General features: G+C 49.9%; 11 protein-coding genes across 11 annotated transcripts; 8 read left to right on the top strand and 3 right to left on the bottom strand.

Moving 5' to 3' along the window:
• Nucleotides 1-189: 189 nt before the first annotated feature.
• dph1 (2-(3-amino-3-carboxypropyl)histidine synthase) lies at nucleotides 190-1,770 on the bottom strand. Its single transcript, XM_040836274.1, has 2 exons — nucleotides 1,421-1,770; nucleotides 190-1,367 (listed from the first exon to the last, which is right to left on the bottom strand). Exons 1-2 carry the CDS (start codon nucleotides 1,560-1,562, stop codon nucleotides 211-213), a joined length of 1,299 nt encoding a protein of 432 aa, XP_040686053.1. The 5' UTR covers nucleotides 1,563-1,770; the 3' UTR covers nucleotides 190-210.
• A 350-nt stretch (nucleotides 1,771-2,120) lies between these two features.
• ASPWEDRAFT_53999 (uncharacterized protein) lies at nucleotides 2,121-3,955 on the top strand (the record flags this gene model as incomplete). The annotated part of the gene is made up of 4 exons (XM_040837991.1): nucleotides 2,121-2,408; nucleotides 2,461-3,324; nucleotides 3,388-3,751; nucleotides 3,816-3,955. The coding sequence occupies 4 exons, from the start codon at nucleotides 2,121-2,123 to the stop codon at nucleotides 3,953-3,955; spliced, it is 1,656 nt and encodes a 551-aa protein (XP_040686054.1).
• A 370-nt stretch (nucleotides 3,956-4,325) lies between these two features.
• Nucleotides 4,326-5,458, top strand: ASPWEDRAFT_175658 (hydroxymethylglutaryl-CoA lyase; the record flags this gene model as incomplete). Its single annotated transcript, XM_040831395.1, has 2 exons — nucleotides 4,326-4,580; nucleotides 4,655-5,458. The coding sequence occupies 2 exons, from the start codon at nucleotides 4,326-4,328 to the stop codon at nucleotides 5,456-5,458; spliced, it is 1,059 nt and encodes a 352-aa protein (XP_040686055.1).
• A 1,078-nt stretch (nucleotides 5,459-6,536) lies between these two features.
• ASPWEDRAFT_116603 (succinate dehydrogenase assembly factor 4) lies at nucleotides 6,537-6,974 on the bottom strand (the record flags this gene model as incomplete). The annotated part of the gene is made up of 1 exon (XM_040828668.1): nucleotides 6,537-6,974. The coding sequence occupies one exon, from the start codon at nucleotides 6,972-6,974 to the stop codon at nucleotides 6,537-6,539; it is 438 nt and encodes a 145-aa protein (XP_040686056.1).
• Nucleotides 6,975-7,177: 203 nt separating this feature from the next.
• On the top strand, nucleotides 7,178-9,056 carry ASPWEDRAFT_140138 (acetylornithine transaminase). The gene is made up of 3 exons (XM_040829397.1): nucleotides 7,178-7,452; nucleotides 7,509-7,748; nucleotides 7,817-9,056. The coding sequence occupies exons 1-3, from the start codon at nucleotides 7,318-7,320 to the stop codon at nucleotides 8,882-8,884; spliced, it is 1,443 nt and encodes a 480-aa protein (XP_040686057.1). The 5' UTR covers nucleotides 7,178-7,317; the 3' UTR covers nucleotides 8,885-9,056.
• A 45-nt stretch (nucleotides 9,057-9,101) lies between these two features.
• ASPWEDRAFT_44480 (battenin family protein) lies at nucleotides 9,102-11,116 on the top strand. The gene is made up of 3 exons (XM_040836275.1): nucleotides 9,102-9,531; nucleotides 9,619-10,360; nucleotides 10,419-11,116. Exons 1-3 carry the CDS (start codon nucleotides 9,387-9,389, stop codon nucleotides 10,924-10,926), a joined length of 1,395 nt encoding a protein of 464 aa, XP_040686058.1. The 5' UTR covers nucleotides 9,102-9,386; the 3' UTR covers nucleotides 10,927-11,116.
• Nucleotides 11,117-11,312: 196 nt separating this feature from the next.
• ASPWEDRAFT_661723 (putative lipase) lies at nucleotides 11,313-14,376 on the top strand. Its single transcript, XM_040838836.1, has 3 exons — nucleotides 11,313-11,704; nucleotides 11,752-11,836; nucleotides 11,891-14,376. Exons 1-3 carry the CDS (start codon nucleotides 11,698-11,700, stop codon nucleotides 14,115-14,117), a joined length of 2,319 nt encoding a protein of 772 aa, XP_040686059.1. The 5' UTR covers nucleotides 11,313-11,697; the 3' UTR covers nucleotides 14,118-14,376.
• Nucleotides 14,377-15,064: 688 nt separating this feature from the next.
• On the top strand, nucleotides 15,065-16,989 carry ASPWEDRAFT_44484 (uncharacterized protein). Its single transcript, XM_040836276.1, has 3 exons — nucleotides 15,065-15,367; nucleotides 15,414-16,665; nucleotides 16,713-16,989. Exons 1-2 carry the CDS (start codon nucleotides 15,291-15,293, stop codon nucleotides 16,537-16,539), a joined length of 1,203 nt encoding a protein of 400 aa, XP_040686060.1. The 5' UTR covers nucleotides 15,065-15,290; the 3' UTR covers nucleotides 16,540-16,665; nucleotides 16,713-16,989.
• A 1,814-nt stretch (nucleotides 16,990-18,803) lies between these two features.
• On the top strand, nucleotides 18,804-20,076 carry ASPWEDRAFT_175663 (uncharacterized protein; the record flags this gene model as incomplete). The annotated part of the gene is made up of 2 exons (XM_040831396.1): nucleotides 18,804-18,991; nucleotides 19,059-20,076. The coding sequence occupies 2 exons, from the start codon at nucleotides 18,804-18,806 to the stop codon at nucleotides 20,074-20,076; spliced, it is 1,206 nt and encodes a 401-aa protein (XP_040686061.1).
• A 611-nt stretch (nucleotides 20,077-20,687) lies between these two features.
• ASPWEDRAFT_44488 (uncharacterized protein) lies at nucleotides 20,688-25,206 on the top strand. The gene is made up of 3 exons (XM_040836277.1): nucleotides 20,688-21,334; nucleotides 22,176-23,859; nucleotides 23,913-25,206. The coding sequence occupies exons 1-3, from the start codon at nucleotides 20,962-20,964 to the stop codon at nucleotides 24,934-24,936; spliced, it is 3,081 nt and encodes a 1,026-aa protein (XP_040686062.1). The 5' UTR covers nucleotides 20,688-20,961; the 3' UTR covers nucleotides 24,937-25,206.
• Nucleotides 25,132-25,629, bottom strand: ASPWEDRAFT_44490 (uncharacterized protein). Its single transcript, XM_040836278.1, has 2 exons — nucleotides 25,560-25,629; nucleotides 25,132-25,505 (listed from the first exon to the last, which is right to left on the bottom strand). Exon 2 carries the CDS (start codon nucleotides 25,369-25,371, stop codon nucleotides 25,207-25,209), a length of 165 nt encoding a protein of 54 aa, XP_040686063.1. The 5' UTR covers nucleotides 25,372-25,505; nucleotides 25,560-25,629; the 3' UTR covers nucleotides 25,132-25,206.
• Nucleotides 25,630-26,046: the final 417 nt, after the last annotated feature.

The raw sequence follows: 26,046 nt of genomic DNA on the forward strand, positions 1-26,046 counted from the left end.
TATGTAATATTTAAATAACTTCTTTTTTATTTTGCCTTGTGAAGAAATGAATTAAATTCACAGGGTATATCCATTTGGCAGACATTTGGTTGTATAAAACATGATCAAGAAAAAAGAAAACCCGCTCACCTAACGCCCAAGACTCAAGGTTCATGATGCATATCCGTCTAGATGGACTTTTTTTTTTTTTTTTTGTTGCAAAATATACGATCAAGCAGCACCACGAATTGCCTGCTCAGGCTTTGTCCTCCCCAATCCATCCTTGGCATAAAAGTCCATCGGGTAGATGCCCTTATTGGCCGTGTCCCAGTTCTCCTTGATACCCAAAGCGATCAACGCCTCGTACGGCGTAAGCAGCGGCCGCGGGAACGCATACCCCCAATCGATACTCAGGCGCGGACAGGCAATCTGCACCCAACACTCAACATCCGACATGGAAGCCAACTTTCCGGGGAAGATTTCACTAAGCAGGAGGTTGACGAAGGGAATACCGCGGTCGGTGAGATGATTCTCGATCATAGCCATGGTGTTGGGGTTACCCTGTCTGCCGAGGGCACCGAGGATGATGCCCCATTTTTTGGCGCCTTTGGCGGCGGAGATGGCGTCGCGGCGGAGGGTGTGCATTTCGTCGTGCTCGTAGGACTCGCGGGAGAGGGTGCGCGAGTACGGATCGTAGCGGTAGGCGGGGAGAGTGGGGTTATGGATCATGGCGGATTCGAGGTGGAAGCGGCCGTCGCCTAGGTAGAGGAGGAGGTCGATTTCGGTGGAGAGTTGCGGGGAGGTGCAGCCGAGGATTTCGCCCTTGGAGAGCGGGGTGATTTGGGGGATGACGACTTTGAAGCCGGCGCGTTCGAGGACGGGTTTCAAGCCGTGCAAGGTGGCGTTGAATTGGATTGTGCCGACGGTAGCGATTGTCTTGCCTGGTTGGAAGTTGCGCTCGAGCGTGGCGATCAGGTGCGAGGTGTCGATGCTGATGTCGACGAAGATGTAGAGGGTTTTGATCTTGGTCACGTCGACGGGGATGAGACAGCTGTGGGCGTAGTGGACGAGGAGGTCACAGCCCAGGGCTCGGGCTGTGTAGTCGTCGATGCAGCAGGCGCCGTAGGTGACATCGCCCATGATGAGGGTTTCGATACCGGGACAGAATTGTGTCAGGATATCGGAGATGGTGGTCGCGAAGATGAGAAGACCTTCGGGGAACTGGAGAGCCACTCTCTTTGCGCCAGAGCTGCGCACGCGGTGGATTGTCTTGGGGATTTCAAACGAATAGTTTTTGGGCAGGAGTTCGATCGCGGCTTGGATTTCGGGGTCTTCGAGGATCTCCGGAGGGACCTGGTTCAGGGTTCGGGGGTTTCTCCTTGGAGCAGCTGTTGGGATATCAATATATATTCTCAATATGCACCAGTGAGTTTTCACTGACCTTTCTGAATGCTTGTGGTCTCGACATCTTTTTGCGTTGGAGAAGCCTCTTTCTGTGCCTGAGCGTCGGCTGTTCGTCGTCCAACAAATCTCTTCTTGGGCTGCTTAAGATTGCTGTTGGCAGTGGGATTCGAGTCGTCCATATTGTATGTATTAAAGTGTGAAATGAGCGATTCAACGACTGTCTGCGAAAGAATTCCTGGTCCAAACGAATATCAAACGGTCTTGGTGGGATGAAATCCATTTCTTCCTGACTAAGAGGGGTTAAGTGGGGTTCTTATCTCAGCATCGATAACAGATCGACAGGAAGCGACAACTTCCTAGAAGAGAATCAAGAGGATCTCGAAGATCGTCAGATTGCATTCTTCAAGGAATGAATTAGCTGATATGGGTATATCGATTTTCTATTCCTGGAATGATGAGATGGATCCCCCGCCCCCTGCCGTATCCAAGCATTGAAGGCGCAACAAGTGACCAGCATGAATTGCTCCTACGAAGATGGACTGGGATATTCAATGCTCTGGGCTTCAGGCTTCCTTGTGCTATACAACACATTGTGCAACGTGGAGAGATTTTTCGCTCATCGCAATGAATCCGGCTCTTGCGTCACGATGATCCACCGAATGCGGAGGGCATAGAGGGGTACATGCCATAAACTTCTGCGTCACTCCTCTCTAATTATTGCTTTGCACCATCTCAATATGGCTGAACCTGAAAATGTGCCGAATTGGCAGAAGATCAGCCAACAGAAACAGGCACATCGTGACAGTCTGATTCCCCCTGCATGGAAGCTCAAGACATCTGATTTCCCTCGGGGCAATAATGTCCTCGACGTTCCCTTAACATGTGGGATTCTGACAGAGGAAGAGATCGACATCACATCAAACTACGATGCAGTGGATCTGGTTAAGTTAATGAAAGATGGAAAACACTCCGTTGAAGCTGTGACTCTTGCTTTCTGTAAGAGGGCCGCAATTGCTTTACAACTGGTCAGTTCGATCGCTTTGATCCTGGTGCGAAGCTTGGATTGACACATCTCAGACAAACTGCCTCACTGAAATCATGTTTGACATGGCTCTTGAACGTGCCAGGTATCTAGATGTCCTACGCCAGAATAATCCAACAGCACTAGGCCCCCTTTTTGGCTTGCCCATCTCGCTGAAGGATGCTTTTGAGATCCCCGGCTTTGATGCCACGATTGGTTACGTCGCCTTCGCAAACAAGCCAGCAAAATCCCCCTCCGCACTTGTAACTCTTCTGAGTGGCCTTGGAGCTGTCTTCTACTGCAAAACAAATCTTCCCCAGACTATGATGACGGCAGACTCGGATAACAATGTCTGGGGTCGCACGCTGAATCCCCACAATACTAGCTTGACTGCCGGAAGATCTAGCGGTGGTGAAGCAGCCTTGATGGCCCTACGTGGTAGTATCATTGGGATCGGCTCAGACATTGCCGGGTCAGTCCGCATACCGTCTGCGGCGTGCGGAATATACGGGATCCGTCCAAGTGCTGGAGTTGTTCCGTTTGGGGGTCAAAAGATGCCTTCAGCTCCAGGCCTGCCATACATCACTCCTGTAGTGGGGCCGATGGCAACTTCTGCGCGAGCTTGTCGTTATCTCCTCGAGTGTATAGTGAAGGCGCACCCTGTAAGGTATGACAGCCAGTGCGTCAACCTGTCATGGCCAGAGGGTGCTTGCAGAAGAATGATGGATACTGGCCGTATTCGAATAAGCGTGGCCCAAGATGATGGGCATTTGACTGTTGCCCCTCCGCAACGGAGGGCTTTACAGCAAGCCGTCTCAGCGCTGCAAGATTCTGGCATCACAGTCATTCCGATCCAACTTCCTGAGGTCGATGTCATAGCACAGAATATTCTGGCAAACTTCACAATGGATGGCACCAAGGCATGGCTTGCATAGCATTACGACTACTATAATCTATGTTGTACAGGCTGACTCTGTTTTTAGTTCTTTCTGGACACTACTGTTAGGGCCGGCGACCCTCTAGTGCCATCTGTGGTTGCCCTAAATTTAGTGAAAGAGAGTCCGACAGCCACACTAGACGACATCGCACGCTTCAATGCCATCCGTAACGAGCACAAAGAGCAATACCTCAAGATATGGAACGACCTTGAGCTTGATGCAATCATCATGCCCAGCGCACCTCACACTGCAGTCCCACATGATAAATGGACGTCGCTTAACTATACAGCGATATGGAATTACCTAGACAACCCAGCGGCTGTTATCCCCATCGACACTGTAAAACCAGGTGATATCCCAGACACCGCTCATAAATACGGAGCAGATGATGCAGCCTACTCCGCCTTATGTAGGTTAAATACTTGTTTTCAAACTGAAATTTAGTTTGTACTAACCACCTATGATTCTATTAGACACCGGACCCGAGGCATACAAAGATGCACCTACTTCTATTCAGGTAGTTGGACGCCGACAGGAAGACGTCCAGCTGTCTCTTATAGTGGAATATTTCAGCGATATTATTCATGCACATCTTAACCTCGAACAACTCTGAAAGAATGATCATCATAGAGCTTTTGTCAAGGAAAGCTACGCTTTCGACTGTCTCGACGTAACTTCCAGCCTTTTATTCTCATAAAATTCATAAATTGTATCAAAATCTCAAGACTACATCATTACTCCAGCTACTTATACGCAAAAATGAAGATATATCGATCACATCTCAAATAGGCTTAGTCTGTAGGAATGACCTCACATGATCTTCTGTCAATTGCATCCGTGGATTTCCCCACTCTTTGCTTCTCCGCATCTCGGCTTTCAGATCATCAGAGGCCCTCCAAAGCTGTCACGAGGCTATACTTTTCCTAGGTTCCGTTCCAGGCTCTGTGAAATTGACATTATTCATCATCCTCAGCATCTTCAATATGATAGCGTTCCGACCGAGATTACGCATGTTTTCTGCTCTTCGAGCTGCCCCAGCTGTTCGAAGCTATGCGACGGAGGCGCGGTTAACTTCGGACCATGTCCGCATCGTCGAAGTTGGTCCACGAGATGGGCTGCAAAATGAAAAGAAATCTATCCCACTTGAGACAAAACTCCAGCTCATTAAGAAGCTGGCAAATACAGGCGTGACAACAATTGAGGCTGGCTCCTTCGTCCCTGCGAAATGGGTACCACAGGTGCGTATTCTCTAGCTACAGCCTTTTGACAGGGATTTCGAAGGCATGGTGAATTAATCGTTTCTGCTTCTTAGATGGCTAGCACAGCGGAAATTTGTGAATCTCTCCTTCAGACCCCGCCAGAGTCACGCCATGCAATCGCATATAACTACCTAGTGCCCAATGTCAAGGGGCTTGAGAATCTCATCAAAATCATGGACTCGACAGGTGTTCCTGCAGAGTCGACCGGGTCGGAATCAAAGCCTCCCACTACTACAGAGGTCTCGCTTTTTGCTGCAGCAACAGAGGCATTCTCCAAGGCAAATACCAACTGCACTATCGACGAGTCTTTACAACGCATTAACCCTATTGTGTCGCTGGCAAAGACGAAAAATATCAGAGTCCGAGGTTACGTATCCGTCGCCCTCGGCTGTCCATATGAAGGCCCCGATGTTTCACCAGCGAAGGTCGCTGATATCACAGCCTCCCTGCTTGAAATGGGAGCCGACGAGGTGTCCGTTGCGGATACCACAGGCATGGGAACGGCTCCCCGTACACTCGAGCTGCTCCAGGCACTCAAGGCGGCCGGGATTCAACCCAATGATCTGGCACTCCATTTCCATGACACATATGGCCAAGCCCTGGTCAATACAATTGTGGGTTTAGAACATGGGATTCGGATATTCGACAGTAGCGTTGGTGGTCTTGGTGGCTGCCCATACTCTAAAGGTGCGACTGGGAACGTCTCGACAGAAGATCTTGTCCACACTCTCCATGGTCTCGGTATGCATACCGGCATTAGCCTAGAGGAGATGTCAAGAATTGGTTCCTGGATTAGTGGCGAGTTGGGCCGCGTTAACGAGAGTAGGGCTGGTAAGGCGACCCTTGCAAGACTCTAGGGTAGGCATATGCTGGTTTTGAATGCTTCTTATCTTGAGAGCTGCGCCTATTTTGTCTGCAGTGTTCCCAAGAAGGATGCATGTTGTGACTCTGTTTGAAAAGCGAATTCGATGTGTTCGATAGGTTCAACTAGTTCCTCTCTTCTCCATCCCCAGTCAAATATCAACTCATATCACTTTTGCGTCTGATATGTGATCTGTGATTTACATGTGTATACGAATCGTTGTCCAATGTTGTCGAAGTATCACAGCTTATTATCCCAAGTATGGTCCGTATTGGAGGATATTCCTCGCCACGCACGGAGTAGAACTGCCAATCATATGTACTTTGTAGTCTTATTGATATACATAGCTATAGTTATAGCAAAAAGCAAAAGACCATCCAAGTTTCGCCCTCTGAATTTACTAGCTAATCATTTCCAGAAACAGTTTGGATTGTTCTCCTGCACTGCTTTGCCCACCTGATACCAGTCGCAGATATTCAAACGCATCTTTTGTTCTCGAGGACTCGATGTCTTCGTGAGTTACCTCATCTACTATCTCTTATCCATCCAACAGAGTAGATTCAATCATCATGACACAAGGTATACCTACCTGCCTACCAGGCAGCAGCCCAAGTCTTCCCTTATATTTTTACGTCTTCCCTTACTAGATAATGTAACCACTCTGTGGCGTAGAGGGCAACATCTGCACTGCAGTGGCCAACATTCCCAGTTCGAACCGCGCCCAGGGCAGTCCCAATAATACTGGCTTTAGCTGTTAGGGTATGTGTGTGGCGTTAGCATAGTTGCTATACTGTCCCTCGTAGAGTTCGTTCGCGGGTTCTTTTTTTTTTTTTCTTTTTTTAATTAGTATTCTTTGCCTAGTAATATTACCACCACCTTCCTGTACCCTTTCCCCTTCCCTTTGTCGAGAGATGCGCTGTAAAGTTGGTGATTCGACCTTTCGAAGATCTGGGATTTCTTCAAAACAGAGCCCAGTGGATCATATAACCAACGCCATTTTATGCCAAATATCAACTCATCTCCCTCGTAGATTCGATAGATCCATTGAATTGCACACGATATCGACACGGCCATCAAAAATCGGTGACACGTCCGCTGTAGCTCCAGTCGCCCTCAGCACCCCATCGTAGCGGCTCGTTCTTGGGACCTCCAACTTCTCCAGTCTTCGGGTTCTTCTCGCCCTCGAATTCAGGCTGGACGCCCATTCGGATATCCGGGTGCAGTTCCTCGCCCTCGCCTGTCTTGGTAGCTTCGGAATGGGGCGATTGGTTGATCTTAGGGGCTGTTTGGGGAGTGCTGAAAGCCCCGGTGGACTTTTTCTGGAGTTCTTCGAAGATTTCCTGTTCTTCCTTGGGTAGGCGGGGGGGAGCTGGGCTACTCTTGAATGCGAAGGAGGGTTTGTCGTCGTCTGCTGGTCTGCGGAGAGCCGTGGGGGTAGAGAAGCTCCGAGCGAGGATTCGGGATGAGAAAGAGGGATTAAAAGCCCGACGAGAGGCGAGTGAGAAGGCCATGCTTGCTTGTTTTTGAGACCGAGGCCTAAGCTTTTCAGAAACTATGCGAACGAGAACCAAGGTTGACGACCAGGGGAGAAATAAATGAGAAACGAAGAAAACGAGGCAGTGGCGGAGATGGACGCAAACCCGCTCGGCGCGCGATAAGCGGCTTGCCCCGATATCGCGGCATTTCTTCTCTCCACTCGCAACTTTTTGGCTCCCACGACTTTCTTGTTGACATTGTTCCTTTAATTTCTGCTTCTTGCATCTCTGGTTGTGGGGGTTGCTCTTCTTTCTGGTTAAATTGGCCACTTCGATTCCTTCAATCCCACCAACCAGTCCCTTTCTTTTCTAATCCGCGATGTCATTCTTGCGTGTCGCTTCGAGGCGAATGCCTCTCGCAAAGCGAGTCATTCCTAGCATTGAGTCACCGATTCAGCGACGATTCGCCTCGGTCGCTACCAACATTCCTCAGGATGTGAAGAAGCAAGTCAAGGTGGGTGTTTACGAAATGGTATCCATGTATAGTACTAACAATAATGATAATGGCAGAAGGAGGCATCTTTGCCCAACCCCGACCCTGCTGCGGATTCGGCGACAATGGCTTTCATCGAGGAACGAGCCCCATACATGGTCCCTACCTATGTCCGACCGGCTCCTATGATGATGAAGGGACAAGGCTGCTACCTGTGGGATATGGAGAACAGACGCTACCTGGATTTCACCGCTGGTATTGCTGTCAACTCTCTTGGTCACTGTGACACGGAGATCGCACAGATCATTTCTGAGCAGGTGTGTACTTGCAATGCTGGATTGATTACTTTTGGAGATCTGATGCTGATTTCAATTGGTTTATCTAGGCCGAGACTCTTCTTCATGCATCCAACCTTTACCACAACCCCTGGACCGGTGCCCTTAGCAAGTCGTTGATCACATTGACCCGGGAGTCCGGTGCTATGCGCGACGCTTCGCAAGTGTTCATTTCCAACTCAGGAACCGAGGCCAACGAGGCTGCCATCAAGTTCGCCCGCAAGGTCGGCCGCTCTATTGATCCCTCGGGCGCAAAGCATGAATTTGTCTCCTTCCACAACTCATTCCACGGCCGTACTATGGGCGCTCTCTCCGCTACTCCCAACCCCAAGTACCAGACTCCCTTCTCTCCTATGATCCCGGGTTTCAAGTACGGTGACTACAACAATGTCGAGCAGCTCCAGACTCTCATCACAGACAAGACCTGTGGTGTGATCGTGGAGCCCATCCAGGGTGAGGGTGGTGTTAACATTGCTACCCCCGAGTTCCTTGTCGCTCTGCGCAAGCGATGCGACGAGGTCGGTGCCGTTCTGGTCTTCGATGAGATCCAGTGCGGTCTCTCCCGTACCGGTTCTTTCTGGGCCCATGGCCATCCTTCCCTGGCACCCGCCTCTGGTGAGGCAGCCCACCCTGATATCCTGACCACCGCCAAGGCTCTTGGTAACGGTATCCCCATCGGCGCTACAATTGTCTCTGGTAAGACTGTCGCCGAGCACATCAAGACTGGTGATCACGGAACCACCTTTGGCGGTAACCCCCTTGCCTGTCGTGTTGCGCACCACATTGTCTCACGTCTCGCATCTTCCGAGCTGCAGAACTCGGTTGAGACCAAGTCCGCTCTGTTTGTTGCGGGCTTCCAGGACCTGCAGAAGAAGTACCCCGATATCGTCGGAGAGATTCGTGGTCGCGGTCTCATCCTGGGTCTCCAGCTTTCTGATGCCTTTAAGGCCAACGCCGCTGAATTGATCGGTGCCGCCCGTGAGAGAGGACTCTTGGTAATCACTGCTGGCGATGGCTGCCTCCGCTTTGTTCCTCCCTTGAACATCACTGAGGAACAGATCAAGACTGGTCTCAAGATCCTCGAGCAGGCCCTGGAAGCTGTTGTTGCTAAGCAATAGACTTTGATTTTAATTATATACAATAGAATTATATCCCATTGAAAGAGGTTTTCGCACGACAAGTTAATGGGTGTTGTATAGTTTTCTCAATTTTTGGATTTTATCGTCAGCGGCTTCTGGCGGGTATTGTCGATCCATGCCCATTTTGCTGGTTTCTATTTTCTGTCTTTACTAGGGATTCATTAGAAGTTAAATAGACCAAAAGCGAGTTCTTCAAGTGATATTTACGTTGGTATTTTTCTACTTCACTTCCAACATCGAACGTAGCCTATCAATATGAGGCACCAAGGCATCGATGTCATCCGGTCACGGGTTGTCCTCTATCTTATCTGACACGCAACCTGCGACGATCCAACTCCTGATGCTCAACTTCTGCAAGGCAATTATTCTATCAACTGATATGATGCTCATGGTTTCTCGTTTAGATTGACTGTTACTAATGCTATTGTCTTCTGAGACTGTCCCACTGACTGTAGCATACTAACTACCCTCACTCTCTGTTATGCCTCGGGCATCCGAAACAGAGGAAGCACCCATGTTACCTCTCCCAGGAGCACCATCTTCCTCATGGGCACTTTTTCGCGAACGGTTCAAGGCCATATTCAGCGGTGCTGACCCGAGAGTCTGCATCGCATTCTGGCTGTTTGGTAAGCCGATCGATGGATTGCCTTGTGACGTCGTCGCATTCAGAGTGTCTTATCTTGACCGCTAACAACTTGCGACGCTCTGAACAGGCTTAATCAACAACGTCCTCTATGTGATCATTCTCTCTGCGGCCCTCGATTTGGTCGGGCCTAGCATTCCCAAGGGCCTCATTCTTCTTGCCGATGTCATTCCCTCGTTTCTGACAAAGCTCGTCGCCCCGCACTTCATCCATGTGGTACCGTATTCGCTTCGGACCTTGATCTTTGTATTTCTTTCGGCTGTTGGCATGCTCGCAGTTGCATTGAGCCCTTCATACGAAGACGGTGGCGCTATATCGAGCAAAATCGCGGGAATCATTCTGGCCAGCTTATCAAGTGGCGGTGGAGAACTGAGCTTTGTCGGATTGACCCATTTCTACGGACCGTTCAGTCTGGCAGCTTGGGGAAGTGGTACAGGTGCAGCGGGACTGGTTGGAGCCGGGGCATATGCACTCGCCACCACGTCGATGGGATTGAGTGTTAGAACAACCCTGTTGGCGTCGGCGTGCTTGCCTGCTGTCATGCTGGTGAGCTTCTTCGCAGTGTTGCCACGATCACAGCTGCTTTCGATAGTACCTAAATATCAATCCGTCGGGGAGAATGAACAATTGGTACAGCCTCGTGAGCTTGGTGGCGAGGACGACCGTGAAATGCACGGTGAGCATGACGGATTGCTCGGATCCTCGGTTCGCGAGGCAGAGGACCAGAAATCAATCCAGTCCGCCCGTGGTGCTCTCGGATGGGAGAATATCAGGATAAATCTGCGTCGTGTTCAGGGACTTTTCTTTCCATTGTAGGTTTTCTGTGTTTCCAAGTACCCGGGACAATGTGTGCTCACAACGGGGATCTAGTATGCTTCCACTTCTGCTAGTGTTTATCGCAGAGTACACCATCAATCAGGGAGTTGCCCCGACTATGCTCTTCCCGCTTAAAGAAACGCCATTTGAGCACTTCCGTGCGTTCTACCCGACCTACAATGCGATCTACCAGGTTGGCGTCTTCATCTCACGCTCATCGACCCCATTTTTCCGTATCCACAACCTGTATCTGCCCTCCATCCTTCAGGTGGTGAATCTGGCCGTGTTGACCCTGCATGCCCTATTTAACTTTATCCCCAACGTGTACATCATCTTTGCGATCATCTTCTGGGAAGGGCTTCTGGGAGGACTAGTCTATGTCAACACATTTGCGGAGATTGGAGATCGCGTTCCCATCGAAGACCGCGAGTTTTCTCTTGGGGCCACGACAGTCAGTGACTCGGGAGGCATCTGCATTGCTGGGTTTGTTAGCATGGTGTTTGAAGTGTGGCTGTGTGATTGGCAGACTGCGCATGGGAGAGATTACTGCCGCAAGCTATAATAATGTATAGTCCAATGAGTATATAGGCCAATGCTGTACAGCCTGTCCATCGGCGTCTGACTTGTTCAGGTGCATGCGCTTATGGCGTCATGGGATTGACATGTGATAGTGTACTGGACTCGATTTGGATAGATGGTAGTACTCGATACGGGAGCTAAATGGCTTAGTAGACACATTTATTACTTATTTCAATTACAGAGCAAAGCAATAGTTCTGCTTTTCCATTTTAGCAATCATATTAATTAATTAATAATATCTGCCCTTTCATCTGTTGCGCTTCTTCTTCTCTATTTCCAAGTGGGGACATTCACATGCGCACTCCCAGCATTCTCCCGCCTTGACCCAAACACTGCTCTTTACTTCTCTTCCTTCGCTTTTGTCTCTTTCGTTTATGAAAGAAAGACGATATCCACATTATGGATACTGTCCCTGGCACTATTGACTGCTGTTTGTTCGTGTTCAGCCACTTGTGATTGATTCTCTTAGTTGGAGTCCGCCTGGTTGTTTGCCGCCGATTACTCTGGATAGCATGGCTGGCTGACGCCGCTATTTTTCTTTTTTCATCTATTCTTATCCTCTCTGTTCTGGCTATATATTCTCAGATCTTATCATCTTGAGATTTTGTCGGTGTTATTACTGTCAGATTATCTTGGATTGGTCTCTAGCTGCTATCGTCTTACTACATACCCAAGCCTTGTGCAACAACCTGGTTAAATCTGGTTAGGCATCAAGAGCTGTTAACAAGGCTGCTGGAAGTCTTTTACCAGAATAATGATAGGTAAAGTCTCTGTCGTCTTCTTTCCCATAACGATACTGACTTCGCAGACCACGTTCTAGGAAGACCGTCGACCAAATTTCGCAAAATCCAGGTCTTTGCGGTGGTGGCATTTTGGTCTCTTTATCTCTTCAGGTATTTAGATCTTCTTGTATATTATCAGAATGATTGTTTTGCTAATGTCTACAGAGGAAGCAAGCATGGCCCTCCAGTCCTTCGCAACCTCTCCTCCCATCTTTCTAAGAAAGTAACCGTCTGGCAAACCACAGTTGCCATATTCCTATGGCTCTACATCAGCCGGAACTTTGCAAAGATTGTCGGCTTGGAATGTCCTGAGCCACTGGCGAATCTTTACTCTCGTTCGTTCTTCCGGGCAACATGGATCACCACAGCGCTGGATGCGGGGTTTTGGACCGCAATGAAAATCAAACCAAAGTGGATTCGAGATATTGCCTCGCTTATGTTTACGGTCTACTATCTTTTTGCCGCGGAGCAGGCTGATGAAAAGGTTCGTCGGGTTCGAGCAACATTAACAGTCGAACATCTGCGAGTTTCGTGGAATAAAGGAACGACGCCGTATCTCTGGATCCTGGCAGGTCTCGCACGGCCACGTCTTACTCGCTACTCTCCCCGAGCAATCCGAATTAAACGTCCCAGGCAGTCGGTGTATGATGAGCCCACTAATGCATGGCTCTACTTTGACGGCCCTCTGAGTGCGCTGCGGGAACAGACCTGCATCGTCCTGGATATTCCGGGAGGAGGATATGTGGCGATGAACCCCAGAAGTGCAGAGGACCGACTTCTTTCCTGGGCAGGGAAGACCAAAGTGCCGATTCTGAGTCTCGATTATAAGAAGGCGCCCGAGTTTCCGTATCCGTATGCGTTGAACGAGTGCTACGATGTCTACTATACCATTGTCACTACCCGTGGTCGCTGTCTGGGGTTGAGTGGAAAGACACGGCCGAAGATTGTCGTAACCGGGGACAGCGCGGGGGCGAATCTTGCCACTGGGATGGTTTTGATGGCTCTGCAGTCTGGTAGCACGGATGCACCACGGTGGCAAGGCGAGATTGTGATCCCACCACCCGATGGTCTGGTTCTGGCGTATCCGTCGTTGAACATGCGTGTTGAAAGCTGGATGACAGAGGAGCAGATGTCGTTGATTCAGGAGAAGAGTACACGCCAGAGAAACAAGAACGTCCTCCGAAGAAAGAACCAGGAATATCACAAACTAACTCCATTTGCCTCCCCGGCCCCCTCAGAGGAGTACTTTGGCGATCTGGCGTATGGACAGGATCTGGAAGCTGGCAATGTAGCGGAGGAAGCATCAAAGGCCCTTGCAAAGGATCTGCAACAACCAGAGAACCTCGCGACCCAGACAGCTACTCTTGCAGAACATCAACCGAAACAGATCCGAACCCGGTTGGCAGTCTCTTCGATGATCTCATATGTTCACGATCGAATCCTCACGCCCGAGATGATGAGAGCAATGATCATCCTTTACATCGGACCTCACAACCGTCCCGATTTCAGCACCGACTTTCTACTCTCTCCCATCCTAGCACCTGAAGCTTTACTAGCCCGATTCCCCAAGACGTACTTCATCACCGGCGAACGCGACCCACTAGTCGATGACACGGTCATCTTCGCAGGCAGAATCCGACAAGCAAAACTGCACCAGTTCCGGGAGCGACAAGAACTAGGTCTGGAGAAGTCGCAGCGGATGTTCGATGAAAAGGAACATGTGGAAGTATCTTTACTTCCCGGTCTCTCTCACGGGTTTATGCAGATGGCCAACTTCTTCCCGGACAGCTGGAAACATATCAATAAATGCGCAGTGTGGATTCGGGATCTCTTCGAAGTAGCAGAAGCAAAGAGGTCGTCTTCCTCAGCGAGTCTCATGCAATCATTCTACAATACCCCCAACGTCTACCCCCAGACAGATGTCAACAACAACAACGACAATGAAAACAATAAACCACGCAACCACAAACGCACCCTCACAGGCGAGTCCTCTGCAGACGAAGATAAACCCCTCGAAATGACCCACTCCCCAACAGAGGACATCGATATCAAACCCAAATCCCCTACCAGCACCAACCAAGCAACCCCCACCGGACCAAACCCTCCCAACCCACCCCCTTCATCCCAGCGCACCAAACGCCCATCCAGAGGCAGAGCACCCAACACACTCAGCCGCCGCGACCGAATCACCCCATTGAAAATCTCCCTCCCCCCAAATGACTACTTCACAAACACACCCGGATCCGGGCCCGGGCCCGAGAGCCCCTTTCCCGTACGTAAAAGGGAGAGAAGCCTACACAGTCTTCCGAGCGAGGAGGATCTACTCGATCGCAGGATGAATGGGCTTGCGGGTGGTCTAATGGGGATTGGAGAGGGGGCGCAAACGCCGTGATTTTTATGATTGTATGAGATGGACTTACTTTACTTTACCCTTATGATAAACGGAATGGTGTTCTTAGTTTATGTTATTTCGATGATAGATAGAATGAATGAATAAATATGAATGATGAGAAGAGAAGAGAAGCTTGTGATACTGATTTTGGTTGCATGTGATTATTGTCTTGTTATCAGATTGCATGTGATGTGGATCGCGTCATACGGCGTTGGATACACTTACATACAGCCTTGATAGAACCAATTTATACATAGAGTTACAGGATAACCCTTTAAATAAATAAATAAAATGAATTAGCCCAACGTGTAACCCAATCTCAGCAATAACAATAAAGTTCCGATCTGTGCAGCAATTGTGTAATCCCGATTACTGAGCATGGATGGAAAATCGGCCCGAATGGTGAAAAAAATACAACGGTACCCCGAGATGTAATCTTCGGCTCTCGGAGTACGCAAGAATGAATGGATTCTGTATTATTCTTGTGTGGGTAATATAGTATGATTTGCTTTGCACTTTACATGTGATGATATCCACTTGTTTGAGGGTAGGATAAATGTGTATTACAGTTGTACTGGCTGTATCGAGTGTAGATCGATCGTCTGAAATCTGCAGCCTTAGCTGTCATCGAGTTTAGTGAATGGTTGGAGATATTTATGCTGATGAAGCTATGTCTGGCTCTTAAAGCTATCATACCAATTATAATATAGGTTCTTAGACGAGTTGATAGCCATATCAGGCATCCTCTGCGCTGCCAGTTAGATCACTAATCTGCCTCGGCATACCGAATATATAGCATAATCGGGCCACTGGTGGCATGCCACTTCGCTGTCTATTGGTACAGAGTACGGATTACACCGATTTTTATATCCACTTGATGAATATATATGCTTATGGTATCCACAGTTGCCAGCACTGAAAGCTCTGGTTCCTTGGCAAGGCGTGGCATGGTTGTTGACGGTCCGAGTTGTGACTGACTTAACAAGGCTGGCTATGTATAGCGCGGCTTATGCTATGTGCATAATGTTAAAATTGGATTGAAGGTCGTGGGACGAAGAGAAGGGTTGGGGAATAAAATCTGTTCTCTGTCCTTTGTCTTTTCTCCTTTCTCTTGGTATGCTGATTTTGGATCTGAATTTCGCTGTTAGTTCCATATTGTGATATCAGGTCAAAATGTCACTGGACAAGTATGTCGACTTTGAAGGTCCTGATGACCCTCTTAACCCCCTCAACTGGCCCATGAAAAAACGGTATGTGTAACCCTAGTTGCAAAAGACAACTGATTGAGACATATAGGGTATACATCTCAGTATTACTAGGCCTCACCACCATGATCGTCGCAATGGCCAGCAGTATCTATTCTGCCGCTATGCCATCCCTTATGGTCAAATATAGCATCAGCCAAGAGGTCTGCACGCTGGGTATATCGCTGTACGTCCTCGGTTTCGCGTCCGGTCCGCTAGTCTTTGGCCCCTTCTCCGAGCTCAAAGGCCGATACCCAGCACTGGTTGTATCCATGTTTGGCTTCACGGTCTTCTGCTTCGCCACCGCCGTTTCAAAAGATCTTCAATCCCTCTTCACCCTTCGTTACTTTAGCGGATTCTTCGGTGCCGGGCCCCTGACTCTGGCGGGTGCCGCATATGCGGACATGTTCTCGCCGGAGCAGCGTGGTATCGCCATTGTCATGTTCTGTCTGACTGTGTTTATCGGACCGCTTGCGGCACCATTTATTGGTGGGTTCACCATTATGAATAGTTCGCTAGGCTGGCGGTGGACGGCATATATACCCGGTATTCTTGGAGCAGCCGCACTTTTGCTGCTGGTCGTTTTTCTCAATGAGACATACCAACCTATAATACTGGCCAGGAAGGCAGATCGATTACGCCGTGAGACAGGTGATTGGTCAATCAGGGCTCAACAAGAGGAGTTGCGTCTTGATCCAAAAGCAATTGTCACAGATTATCTCGGTCTACCGCTCAAGATGCTCGTCCGAGACCCTATCGTGCTATGCATGAGTGTATTTGCGTCCTTTGTGTACGGCCTTTTATACCTTTTCCTCACAGCTTATCCAATCATCTTTCAGAAAACCCACGGAATGAACCCTGGGGTAGGTGGATTGCCGTACATCGGGGTCATCGTGGGCCAGCTGTTTGGTGCCGCTGGAGTGGCCGCTACACAGCCATGGGTTATGCGAAAGATGGAGCAGACTGGGGGCGTGATGATGCCTGAATGGCGGCTTCCTGTAGCTATCCCCGGGGCAGCAGCATTTTCAGCGGGATTATTCTGGCTGGGGTGGTCGGGATATAAGCAGAGTGTGCACTGGATTGTTCCGACATTGTCGGGATTGCTGACAGGATTTGGGCTGTTGACGATGTTTTTGCCGTCGTTGGCATACTTAGTAGAGGCTTTTCCAAAGAGGTGAGCTTCATCATCAGGGAGTTTGGGGAGACCTGGCTAACTGAAGAACAGAGCCGCATCGGCAGTGGCAGCACATACCTTTCTTCGATCTATTGCGGGAGCCGTGTTTCCTCTTTTTGCAACCTACATGGTAAGAATGATCTCCATGGTATTGAGATCGTTATGCTGACTTTTCAGTTTGATGGATTAGGCGTGGAATGGGCTTGCACCCTGCTAGGGTGTGTGGGAGCTCTTTTGATACCCATTCCGCTGCTGTTGTATATTTATGGAGCACGGATTCGTAATAAGAGTAAAATGTCCCAGTGACGGACTTGGAGGGATACATCACAAGTATCGATTGAATTCAAGTCTCCACTATAGACATGGCTCAAAAAGCATCGGGAGTGGAAAGCCTGTTGGTCGCATTGCATATATTAGCAACTAATAGATAATAGATAGTTCAAGCAAATACAATAGTCAAGTTCGAAAACCTGGTATGCAGTAGTCTCTCCAGTATGAACTGATATCAGACTGTCCAGTCCAATCAGAGTCCATTCCTCAAATGATAATCTTTATTAGTGGCAGTGATCGTCTGATCGACAGCATGAATCAAGTCTGTGTTAACGATCTTGTTGAACCCAGAATATGTGAAATCATCGAGTTACGCATGACTTTCAAATTGACAATGGCATTTCAATATTTTGATGACGATGTATAGGTAGTTGAAGAATCCATTGAACAGATGATTATATGATGTCGATTGAGGTTGAGGAAAGAGAGCCGAGATGGTTATCGCATGAGCACGTGACGTGTCTGTTTTGAGTAATTCTCCAGCATTTGAGACAGTTCGAATTTTCACGGCTCAAAATGAGACAAAATGTCGTTCTTTTCCTCCACAAAAGGAGAAGAGAAGATATCTAAGAATGGTGAAGATTGTAGAGATGAAGATGTCTTGGACAGCCTTGGGTGTCTTGAGGAAATGAGCCCCTGTGACCGGAGTCGACTAGCGATGGGGCAGCTCTATATTTGGCGTCATTTTGTACTGCCACTTTTGCAGATTGAGTTGGTCTATCGGAATTACTCTTCTTAGTCCTCGAATTGAAATGACAATTCAAGAGTGGATACAAAGAGTGATTTTGGCTATCCTCAATTGAGCATTTTGAACGGCGATTTTTGTTGATGAGAAAGAGGGGGAATATTCCGAGGGATTACGAGCATTGCGAGCATTGACTGATTTGGTGACTGGATGAGTGGGATTATGGGAGACTATGGAAAGATTGACATGATGTGATCAGGTAGAGAATCCACTATGAAGCCATACGCTTTGATGCTTAGAATTAAGAATTAAGCTGTGAGGCTATTCAAAGATTGCTCCGTAGCGCGCTTCCTTGGGCGTACAGTAGCAATAGCATCATGCAGCTAAACTCTTGTTTCCAAACTATTCCACTTTAACTCAACTTGGCATGATTTGATATCGTTTAATTAATCCAATATGATGTCTCTAATCTCTTCCTATATCATGACTCTCTTATAGCTATTCTTACTCGCGTGTCTCACCGCTAAGATGGCGCAACTCCACCGATGCCTTTGTTCATCCCGATCGTCCTCTGATTATTGCGTCTTTCCCTCCTTTCTGCTCGACCTTCAATTTCTCTTCGGTTAATTATTTTTATTAGCAAACTGCAATCTGAAATTATCTCGAATCCCCCAGTATCGCTTCTGAGATTTATGCAGGCAGTGCATGCGATTATCTTCACCTAATTAAGCGCCAGAGGCAGTGCAAGGCTAATCGCCCCCAGGGCCCCCAAACGAAGGATTTAGAAATCTCTTCCTCAGTAGCATCACAATAATAATCTTCAGCAGAGGAGTTAGATAGCAACTATTTCGTAGCTAATCATTGCCCTGTCTCAGTCCCCAATGCCTCAAACTAGAGTAGTAGTCTGCTCCGATCATCAACTCTGAGCCCATCTTGTCCGCTAATTGCGTGCTTCCGAAATGCGAATAACGCCTTCTTTTCGGCCCCTCAACAGCTCCTCTTCTCTGGAGCTTTTAAGAATGTCGCACGGCGCCATGGGCTGCGCCGCATCAGTCGTCTTTTCTCCTCGCTGGGATCATCTCGTATTTGATCTGTCACTCGTCCAGTCTTTTTCTTTCTCTCACACGCTCTCCTCCTCCGTGTTCCAACCTTAACTCCCCCCCTCTAAACTCACCATTCCTGCCCCTCAAAGGCTGACGATTCGATGCAATAATCTTTCCTTCTATCTAAACATCTCAACTGAGCCGGCCAAGATGGCCTCATCACCTTATTCCGACGAAATCGTGGAGGATAACTACTATGATCCTTGGTTACTCGAGGACCATCCTCTCCGATCATACCCTACAGAGTGCTGCCCCGGATTGCTCATGTATCTTCAAACCTGGTACGCCGCCGTGAGGAAGAACTGGGGCGAGCGTATCTTTCGAGTGGTTTGTCTTTTGTTGATGGCATTGTATGTATTCTCCTTCTTTATTTTGTCTGGATGTCGATGGCTAACCTGACAACAGAGTGGCACTCCAATTCCTAGCAATTCTACCATATGGAATCACCTATCTCATCCCCAAATCGAACTGGGACCAATTCGAAGAACAAACCTACGTCGCCCGTTGGCCAGCCGAATTAGAATCTGGCGATGGCCAAAGTACTTGTCTCTCGGTCAACCCGAGAGCTCATGCTGGTGCCATCCAGCAATCCATCGCCGCTGGCTGTACAGGAGCCAGAGCCAGTGCTTGGCTACACAGTGATGAGCTGCTCGTGGGGAGCTCCCTTTCACGCCTGGACGCGAGACATAATCTAAACAGTCTATACCTCGAACCACTCCTTGAGAAGCTGGAGACTAGGAAGGCGAATGGACTGGATGCAGAGGGTGGTTTATTCGAGGACCCCGCCCAGTCCTATCTCTTGATGGTGGATATCAAGTCCTCCATTGAGGCGGTGTGGCCGCACCTCATGTCGCAGCTTGCGACACTGCGACAAAAAGGATACCTGTCGCACATGAAAGACAACGAGTTTGTTACCAAGCCGGTGACTGTCGTTGTCACTGGAAGAGCTATCTCAGAACTCGAAGGGCTGGAAAACGCCCATAACGATATCTTCTTTGATGCCTCGCTGGACGATCTCGTGCTGAGTGATTCCCAATCGGACTTGCTGGAACGCGACAGCAATGACGCTGATGAGTCGAAACGGGCACCTGTCCAGACGCAGGAAAACCAGCCATCCACCCAACAGGGCTTCTACAGCGCTACCGCCAACTTTATCACCACCGTTGGGTTCCCACACCAAGGCCGATTCTCTCGACAGCAGATCGAGTTGATCCGGGCGCAGGTGCAGGCGGCACGTCAGAGGGGCTTCAAGTTGCGGTATGAGGGGATTCCGCGACGAAAGGGCAAGATGCGGGATCTGATCTGGCATGTGCTGGCACGGGAAGGAGCGGATCTGATTGAGGTGGACTGGAATGCAAATGGCAAAGGATGGTGGCGGCTGTTCACGACTGGGACCGGCTCTGGGGGGAAATATGTATTATGAAATAACCCACATGAAGCATGCACATAATGAAATGATGCCAGATATCATACAGCAGTATCTTGTAGACTGTGTCTGTAATTCCGGAATGATGTACAGGGATATTTATAACCCTTCTGTAGATGAGACTCCCATACAAGACAAGTTATGAATGTGGGCATCTTGGCGGGATGACTCTATCCTGCAGATGGGCTGCACTCAGCAATGCATCGAATATGTATGTCAGTCTCGAAGGTCGGTGGCTTGTGGGTTTTTTTCCCCCTCACCGTTTCGCATGACACGTCGATGGCTGCATGGGATGGAACAGTTGGAGCCCAACCTTCAGGTTTCTTTGAGTCAATCACTCTGTCTATTTTCCCAATATCCCTCTACCAAGCCTCTAAGGTAGTGCAAGATTGGGCATCTATCACCGTCTGTTCGCCCCTACATACAAAATTGTACTGCACAATAAACAAATCCAGATCCACCCCCGCTGGACTAACCGGCCGGCCCCATCGACCATTGGACCACCGCCGCCAATCCCGCCCGCTGATTGGCCCGTCTTTTGTTCCGGCGCTTCTCCTTCTCCAACTCTGCTTTGGCTCTGCTTTTCTTCTTCCCTTTCAAACCCTCACCGTTTTTCTCTTTGGCTGACTTTTCTTTCTCCCTCTTTCATCATTTTTGGTTCATCGGTTTGGATACTTCTGACTCTCTATATACTCTCTCGTTCTTGGATTAATTTCGCTTTCTGGTGGGAATTTAATTTGACCGAGTAACTACTGCTGGAGGCTGTTGTTGACTGCAAAGCTTCCACCGCTGTTTCGCAGACGGTCTGAACCCAGTCCGTACGACTGATGCTTTGATCTCGAATTCTTCTTCGACCATTCATATCCCTCCCTGTATTTCATAATGATGGATTTTCAAAAACATCCCCCTCAACCACAGCAATATCATCGTCCTTCTGCTTTGTTTGTCGCTCCCCACGACCCTCGTGTTGTTCCTGCACCACCGCCTCGCCCTTACGGTCCACCACATCCTGCTGTCTACGATCCTTTCCCCCGCCGTGAAACCATCTACAGCTTCCCTTCATCATCATCGTCGCCATCCCCGGTTACTGCCGCTGCTTACGTTCATTCTTCGCTTCGTGCGGACTCCAACGCATATCACGCATCATCTGCGAACCACGGTTCGGTCAAGAAGCATAATTTGGACAAGGTCGGGATGAAGGATCGTAATCATCAGGTTTATTATAATCAGAGACATAGTTTGGCGTATCCTGAAGGTAGGATTTTTTATTTCTCTCTCGTCTGTTTTCTATCATCGTCTGTTTTTTGCCTGTTCGTGATTTTTTTCGATATGTTTTCTTTCTTGTGTGATCGACGGGACTACTGGAGTTTGAGTGGGAGCTGTCACATTCTTGGATTGTCTTATCTCTCGCGTCGCGATGTCTCAATCCATCCTTCCATGAGCAGTATTTCCATCGTCTCCATCTCTCAGTCAGTCAGTCAGCGTCTTACAGAAAGAAACAATATCTCTCTCTTCCCCTTCCATCCGCTTGATTATTTCCTGCTCCCCCTCATATGTCATCATCAGCCAATCAGAGCTCGTGGCGCCAGATCGACTGCCCAGGCGACAGCTCGGGAGCGCTAGTCTCCATCAGAACTAGCGTGTTCAGGGCGCCTTGTCCCGACCTGGACTAGCGCCGGCTGAGCTCCAGAGTCACGGGTTCAGCCTCCGCGTGGCTGCTGACTGGCTGCTTTTGCCGTTCGCTTCCTTTCTTCCTCTGTTTCTCTCTCTTCGCGCTCTCTCTTTCCCCTTCGTCGTCTCTTGCTTCTTCCCTTTGCCTTCTCTGTGATACCCTTCCAACTCCCCCTTCTGTCCGCCTGGATACTGCGCGCGACATGAACCCCCCTTCGCAGTCGCATGACCAGGGCCGTCGGATTTCCGGTGGCAGTGGCAGTCCCGTGTTTCCTGGTGAGTGTCAGCCAGCCTCGGCGTGGATACTCGTGCCCATGTCCCCATATCTGGCTCAGTTTGACTGTTCTTTCTTTTCGCGATATACTTATTTTTATTCTGGTGTTTGTCTTTGTGGGTTTCTCCGTTACTAACAGTCGGTTTATTAGGTCAACACGAACAGTCCGCGCCTCCTACGTTGGGCACTCGTCAAATGCCGCCTCCATCCCCGCCTCAACACTACCCATCGCGAGGACAATCTGGAAGTGCATCCCATCATGCTCTATCCAACCCTTTCTTGTCGCGTGAGCCTCCTAGCAATCCGGCTCATCGTCCTGGTAGCAGCATGTCGATATCCGCCATGCTAGGCTCGGACGCTGACCGTCCACCCCGGGATGTAGGATCCTCGTCGATCTTTTCGCGCCTCCCCGTTTCCTCAGCGCCCTTTGCCAGCGCCCCGCCCCAGACAGCCCCCGGCGCCATGTCTCCGCCCACCGCACCCGCTAGAACCTCCTCGCTCGAATACCCGCTCTTTCGGCGATCCCAGACCCCCGAAACGTCGTTTGCCAAAAGCCAGTCGGCCCGTCCCTATCGCTCAAGCTCCGGGGGTGTTCCACAGCCACCAGTATCAGCAGGTTTGTCGCGTCCGCCGCTTACATCGCAGCCCACGCACCCATCCCCACAGATGTCGACCGCAGACTCGTATAATGAGCACCGCCGCTTAAGCTTCAACGGACCTATTCCCCGACCGAATAGCCAACCACAGCATATTGACCCTTCTGCGCGTCCGTCAGTATACAGTCCGCTCTCGCGACCGGCACCCGGGTTGGCGGAAGGCTCGTTGGGTGTGGCGCAGCAGCGGCCACCTTCGTACTTGGGTCTTGAGTCGCAGCATAGCAGATTCGGTGGTTTGTATGGGGAACGTCAAGCGGAGGAGCAAGCACACAGGGAAAGGGAGCGGGAAAGAGAGAGAGAAAGGATTATGGCTCACGAGGCGGAAGCCAGGGCGGCCCATCATCAGCCCGCGCGCTACGGATCACACTATGGAGAAAGAGAAGCCGGGGCCAGTCGCCATCCCAGTGCATCTACATGGGAGATGGGTCGGTCGCAACCACCTTCGCCTGAAAGCAAGCGCTTTCCCGCACCCGAGCCTGGCTCAGGATTTGGCTTTGGCGCCATTCAGAGCTACACCAAGTCTCTGGGGTCTCAAATGGGAGGGTCTCGACAGCCTTCACTGTCAATGCAGCCCCGACAGGGTCAACCCACCCCCCCTCCTTCTGAACAGCCTTACTTGAGCAGGTTACAGACCGAGCAGCCTCGAATCTTTGCCTCTACTCCATCCGCCGGGCCTTCCCCCTTGATCCACTCTGCGCCTGATGACCAACGAAGAAAAGGAAGTGATGAACTTTTCCATCACCGAAATCTCCTTGCCGTTGGGGCAGAGGGAAAACGTGGTGGGCGAGCCTCACCGCTCCCACAAGCGGTGCAGGGTGCCCAGGCCCAGATTATGGGACCTGCAGGGGAAACTGGTATCAAGAATGAGCTCGGACGAGTTTTCTCCGGGATCGGCAGTGGTGTCGGTGGTGTCACTGCACCAACAGCCGTAAGTGGGCCTTCAACGCCCATGACTGCCAGCCCATTCAAGCGCGAGGGCGCCACCGCTCGATCAACCAACAGTGAGACGACAACAGATGAGACTAAGATCGGTCGCCCTGGATCTACGACCGGGAAGCGATCGAGGAAGTCGCGTGAGGACGAGGGCCAGCTGGATGGTGAAACAGGCGGTAGCGATTCAAGACTTGGAACTTCTACACGTGGTCGACGAGGTCGCCATGTTCACCATCATCACCATCAGTATGTTATTGTTTACCCTTGGAAATTTTAGACGAGTCTAACTTTCCCAGCAGTCACCATCACCACCGGCACAAGGCAGACGAAGAAGCTGCTCATCGGTCTCTTCCATCGATGAACCCCTTCCACCGGACCTCTACGCCGGCGGAAGCTGCCGCGCCGGGAACGGCCGGACATCATCACCACCACCATCACCATCACCACCATGCACCCCGACCGGCGATGCACATTGCTGCCTCCCCCATGCGTGAACCCCGCACGGTGGTCAACATTGAGCCGGTGCTTTCTAATGTGGCGCATCTTCCCAGGCATCACCTGGGGTCGACGCTTTATGCCCCTCGCATTGGTGTCCCCACATCCAAAGCAACACTGGAAAGTGCCAAGTTTGGATATACTACGACGCCGCTCCCGCTGCCTCGATTTGAAGGCCGGGAAAACTGCACTTTTACTATTCGCGTGCCCCGCTTCCGGATCGATACAAGCCACCGCGAGGAGATCTGCGCCCGGCGCGCCCTCTGGGGCACGGGCATTTACACAGACGATTCAGATCCTGTCGCAGCGGCGATCCACTCCGGGTTCATTCGTGGAGCCTGGGGCGAGGATGTAGACGAGACGATGCTCGATCTTGAGATCAGGGATACCTATCAACATGCACCTAAGAGTGCAGATGAAATGAGCGCGGACTCGGAGGCCACTGCAGGTGAGCGACCGCGCGTCCCACCAGCAACACCGTCGGACAAGGACTTGCACATTACTCTTCAGATCCTACCGAAACTGGAGCAGTACGAATCGAGTGTGATCTTTGGGCTCAAGTCGCGGCCGTGGGACGGCATGCACGACGGAATGAGCTTCCGTGTCCTTCGCGTGGAGTGGGTGGAAGAAGGCGTGGGCCGGGGCGAAGAGCGCAACGGTGAAGCCCGGCGAAAGCGACTGCGGAACCTGATGCAGACGGGGCGTATTTGCACCGGGCCCGGTGTTGTGAAGCTGGAGCAGCTGCGCAAAGGAGTGATTGAAGTGCCACGGCGGAAGATTGGAATGGACAACCAGGAACGGTCAGCACCGGTGCAGACCGTTTCGTAGGGAAGTCCATGGTAATTATCAATACTGGTTATTTATTGATCATCTATTAGTATTTATTAGCTCGATCTGTTGTTCTAGTGCTCGGTTACTACTAGCGAGGCGTGGTTGCGACATTCTCGGTTGTTTTACAGGATTGTCTTTGAACGCAGTAATTACTTTTATTCAGCGAATATAATGATCTTTATTCTATCATGTCTCTTGATGCAATTCGTACCTTCAAAATTAAATGGCCTGCGGGGAATGCGAGTACCTTAACAGAATATGCGTGTCTCACAGCATCTGCAGGGGTGCATATCCCAGATGCAGCAAGTCCGAGGAATATTTCAAACCCCTTGATCTCAGCTGGTCATCCATCAAGGTCATGTCGTTTTCCGAGATAGCGTCAAACACCATGTTTAAGCTGATCAGTGACCGGGTGAGTGATTCTCCCTGCATTGCTGCTCTGTGGATCTATAGCGGTAGCAACAACAGGTTTATCTGTACTCGCTGCGAAGACTTGTAACAGTGATGAATCAGGGCTACCACTACTGCTGCTCCAGCCCATCCAGGTACTATTTGACTTGCAATCAAGGCGAGTATCTCAAGTCGAGTGGCAGTCTTTCAAACAGTGACTGATCTCTAGCAGACAAACAACGCTCAAGAGCCAACTTGGCTTCAGCACGTGAAAGAAAAGTTCCTATCTATCAACATCTGACCTATAGCGAAGAGGAAGTATGATACATCAAATCGATGATGACCGGGTCAGCGGGACGGATGAAGGGAGAGCATGACGTATGCGGGGTGAGATCCATGTGGGCTGTCCAGATCACCAGATGGATGAATGCTTTTTCTGCCAGATGGACTCATCATTGATCATTGCCAGCCTGAGTCTAATGGAAAAGCGTGAATTCATAAACGTTGACGCGAAGTCCTCCGGTGTCCCGAGTTGAAAGGCGTGAAGCTTCCCCGCATTCTATACATACGGCAGCAGTACGCAGTGCAGTGCATCTAAAGGCATTGTTATCAGATCGATATACGGATATAAACTACGCCTGGTGTATTATTCCAGACTAATTCTGCCTAATTACATAGTCTAAATCATTAGTTTCTGCCCATCACAATCTGTTCTTC

This window comes from Aspergillus wentii (genome assembly GCF_001890725.1).
Source record: "Aspergillus wentii DTO 134E9 unplaced genomic scaffold ASPWEscaffold_7, whole genome shotgun sequence".
Lineage (NCBI taxonomy): Eukaryota > Fungi > Ascomycota > Eurotiomycetes > Eurotiales > Aspergillaceae > Aspergillus > Aspergillus wentii.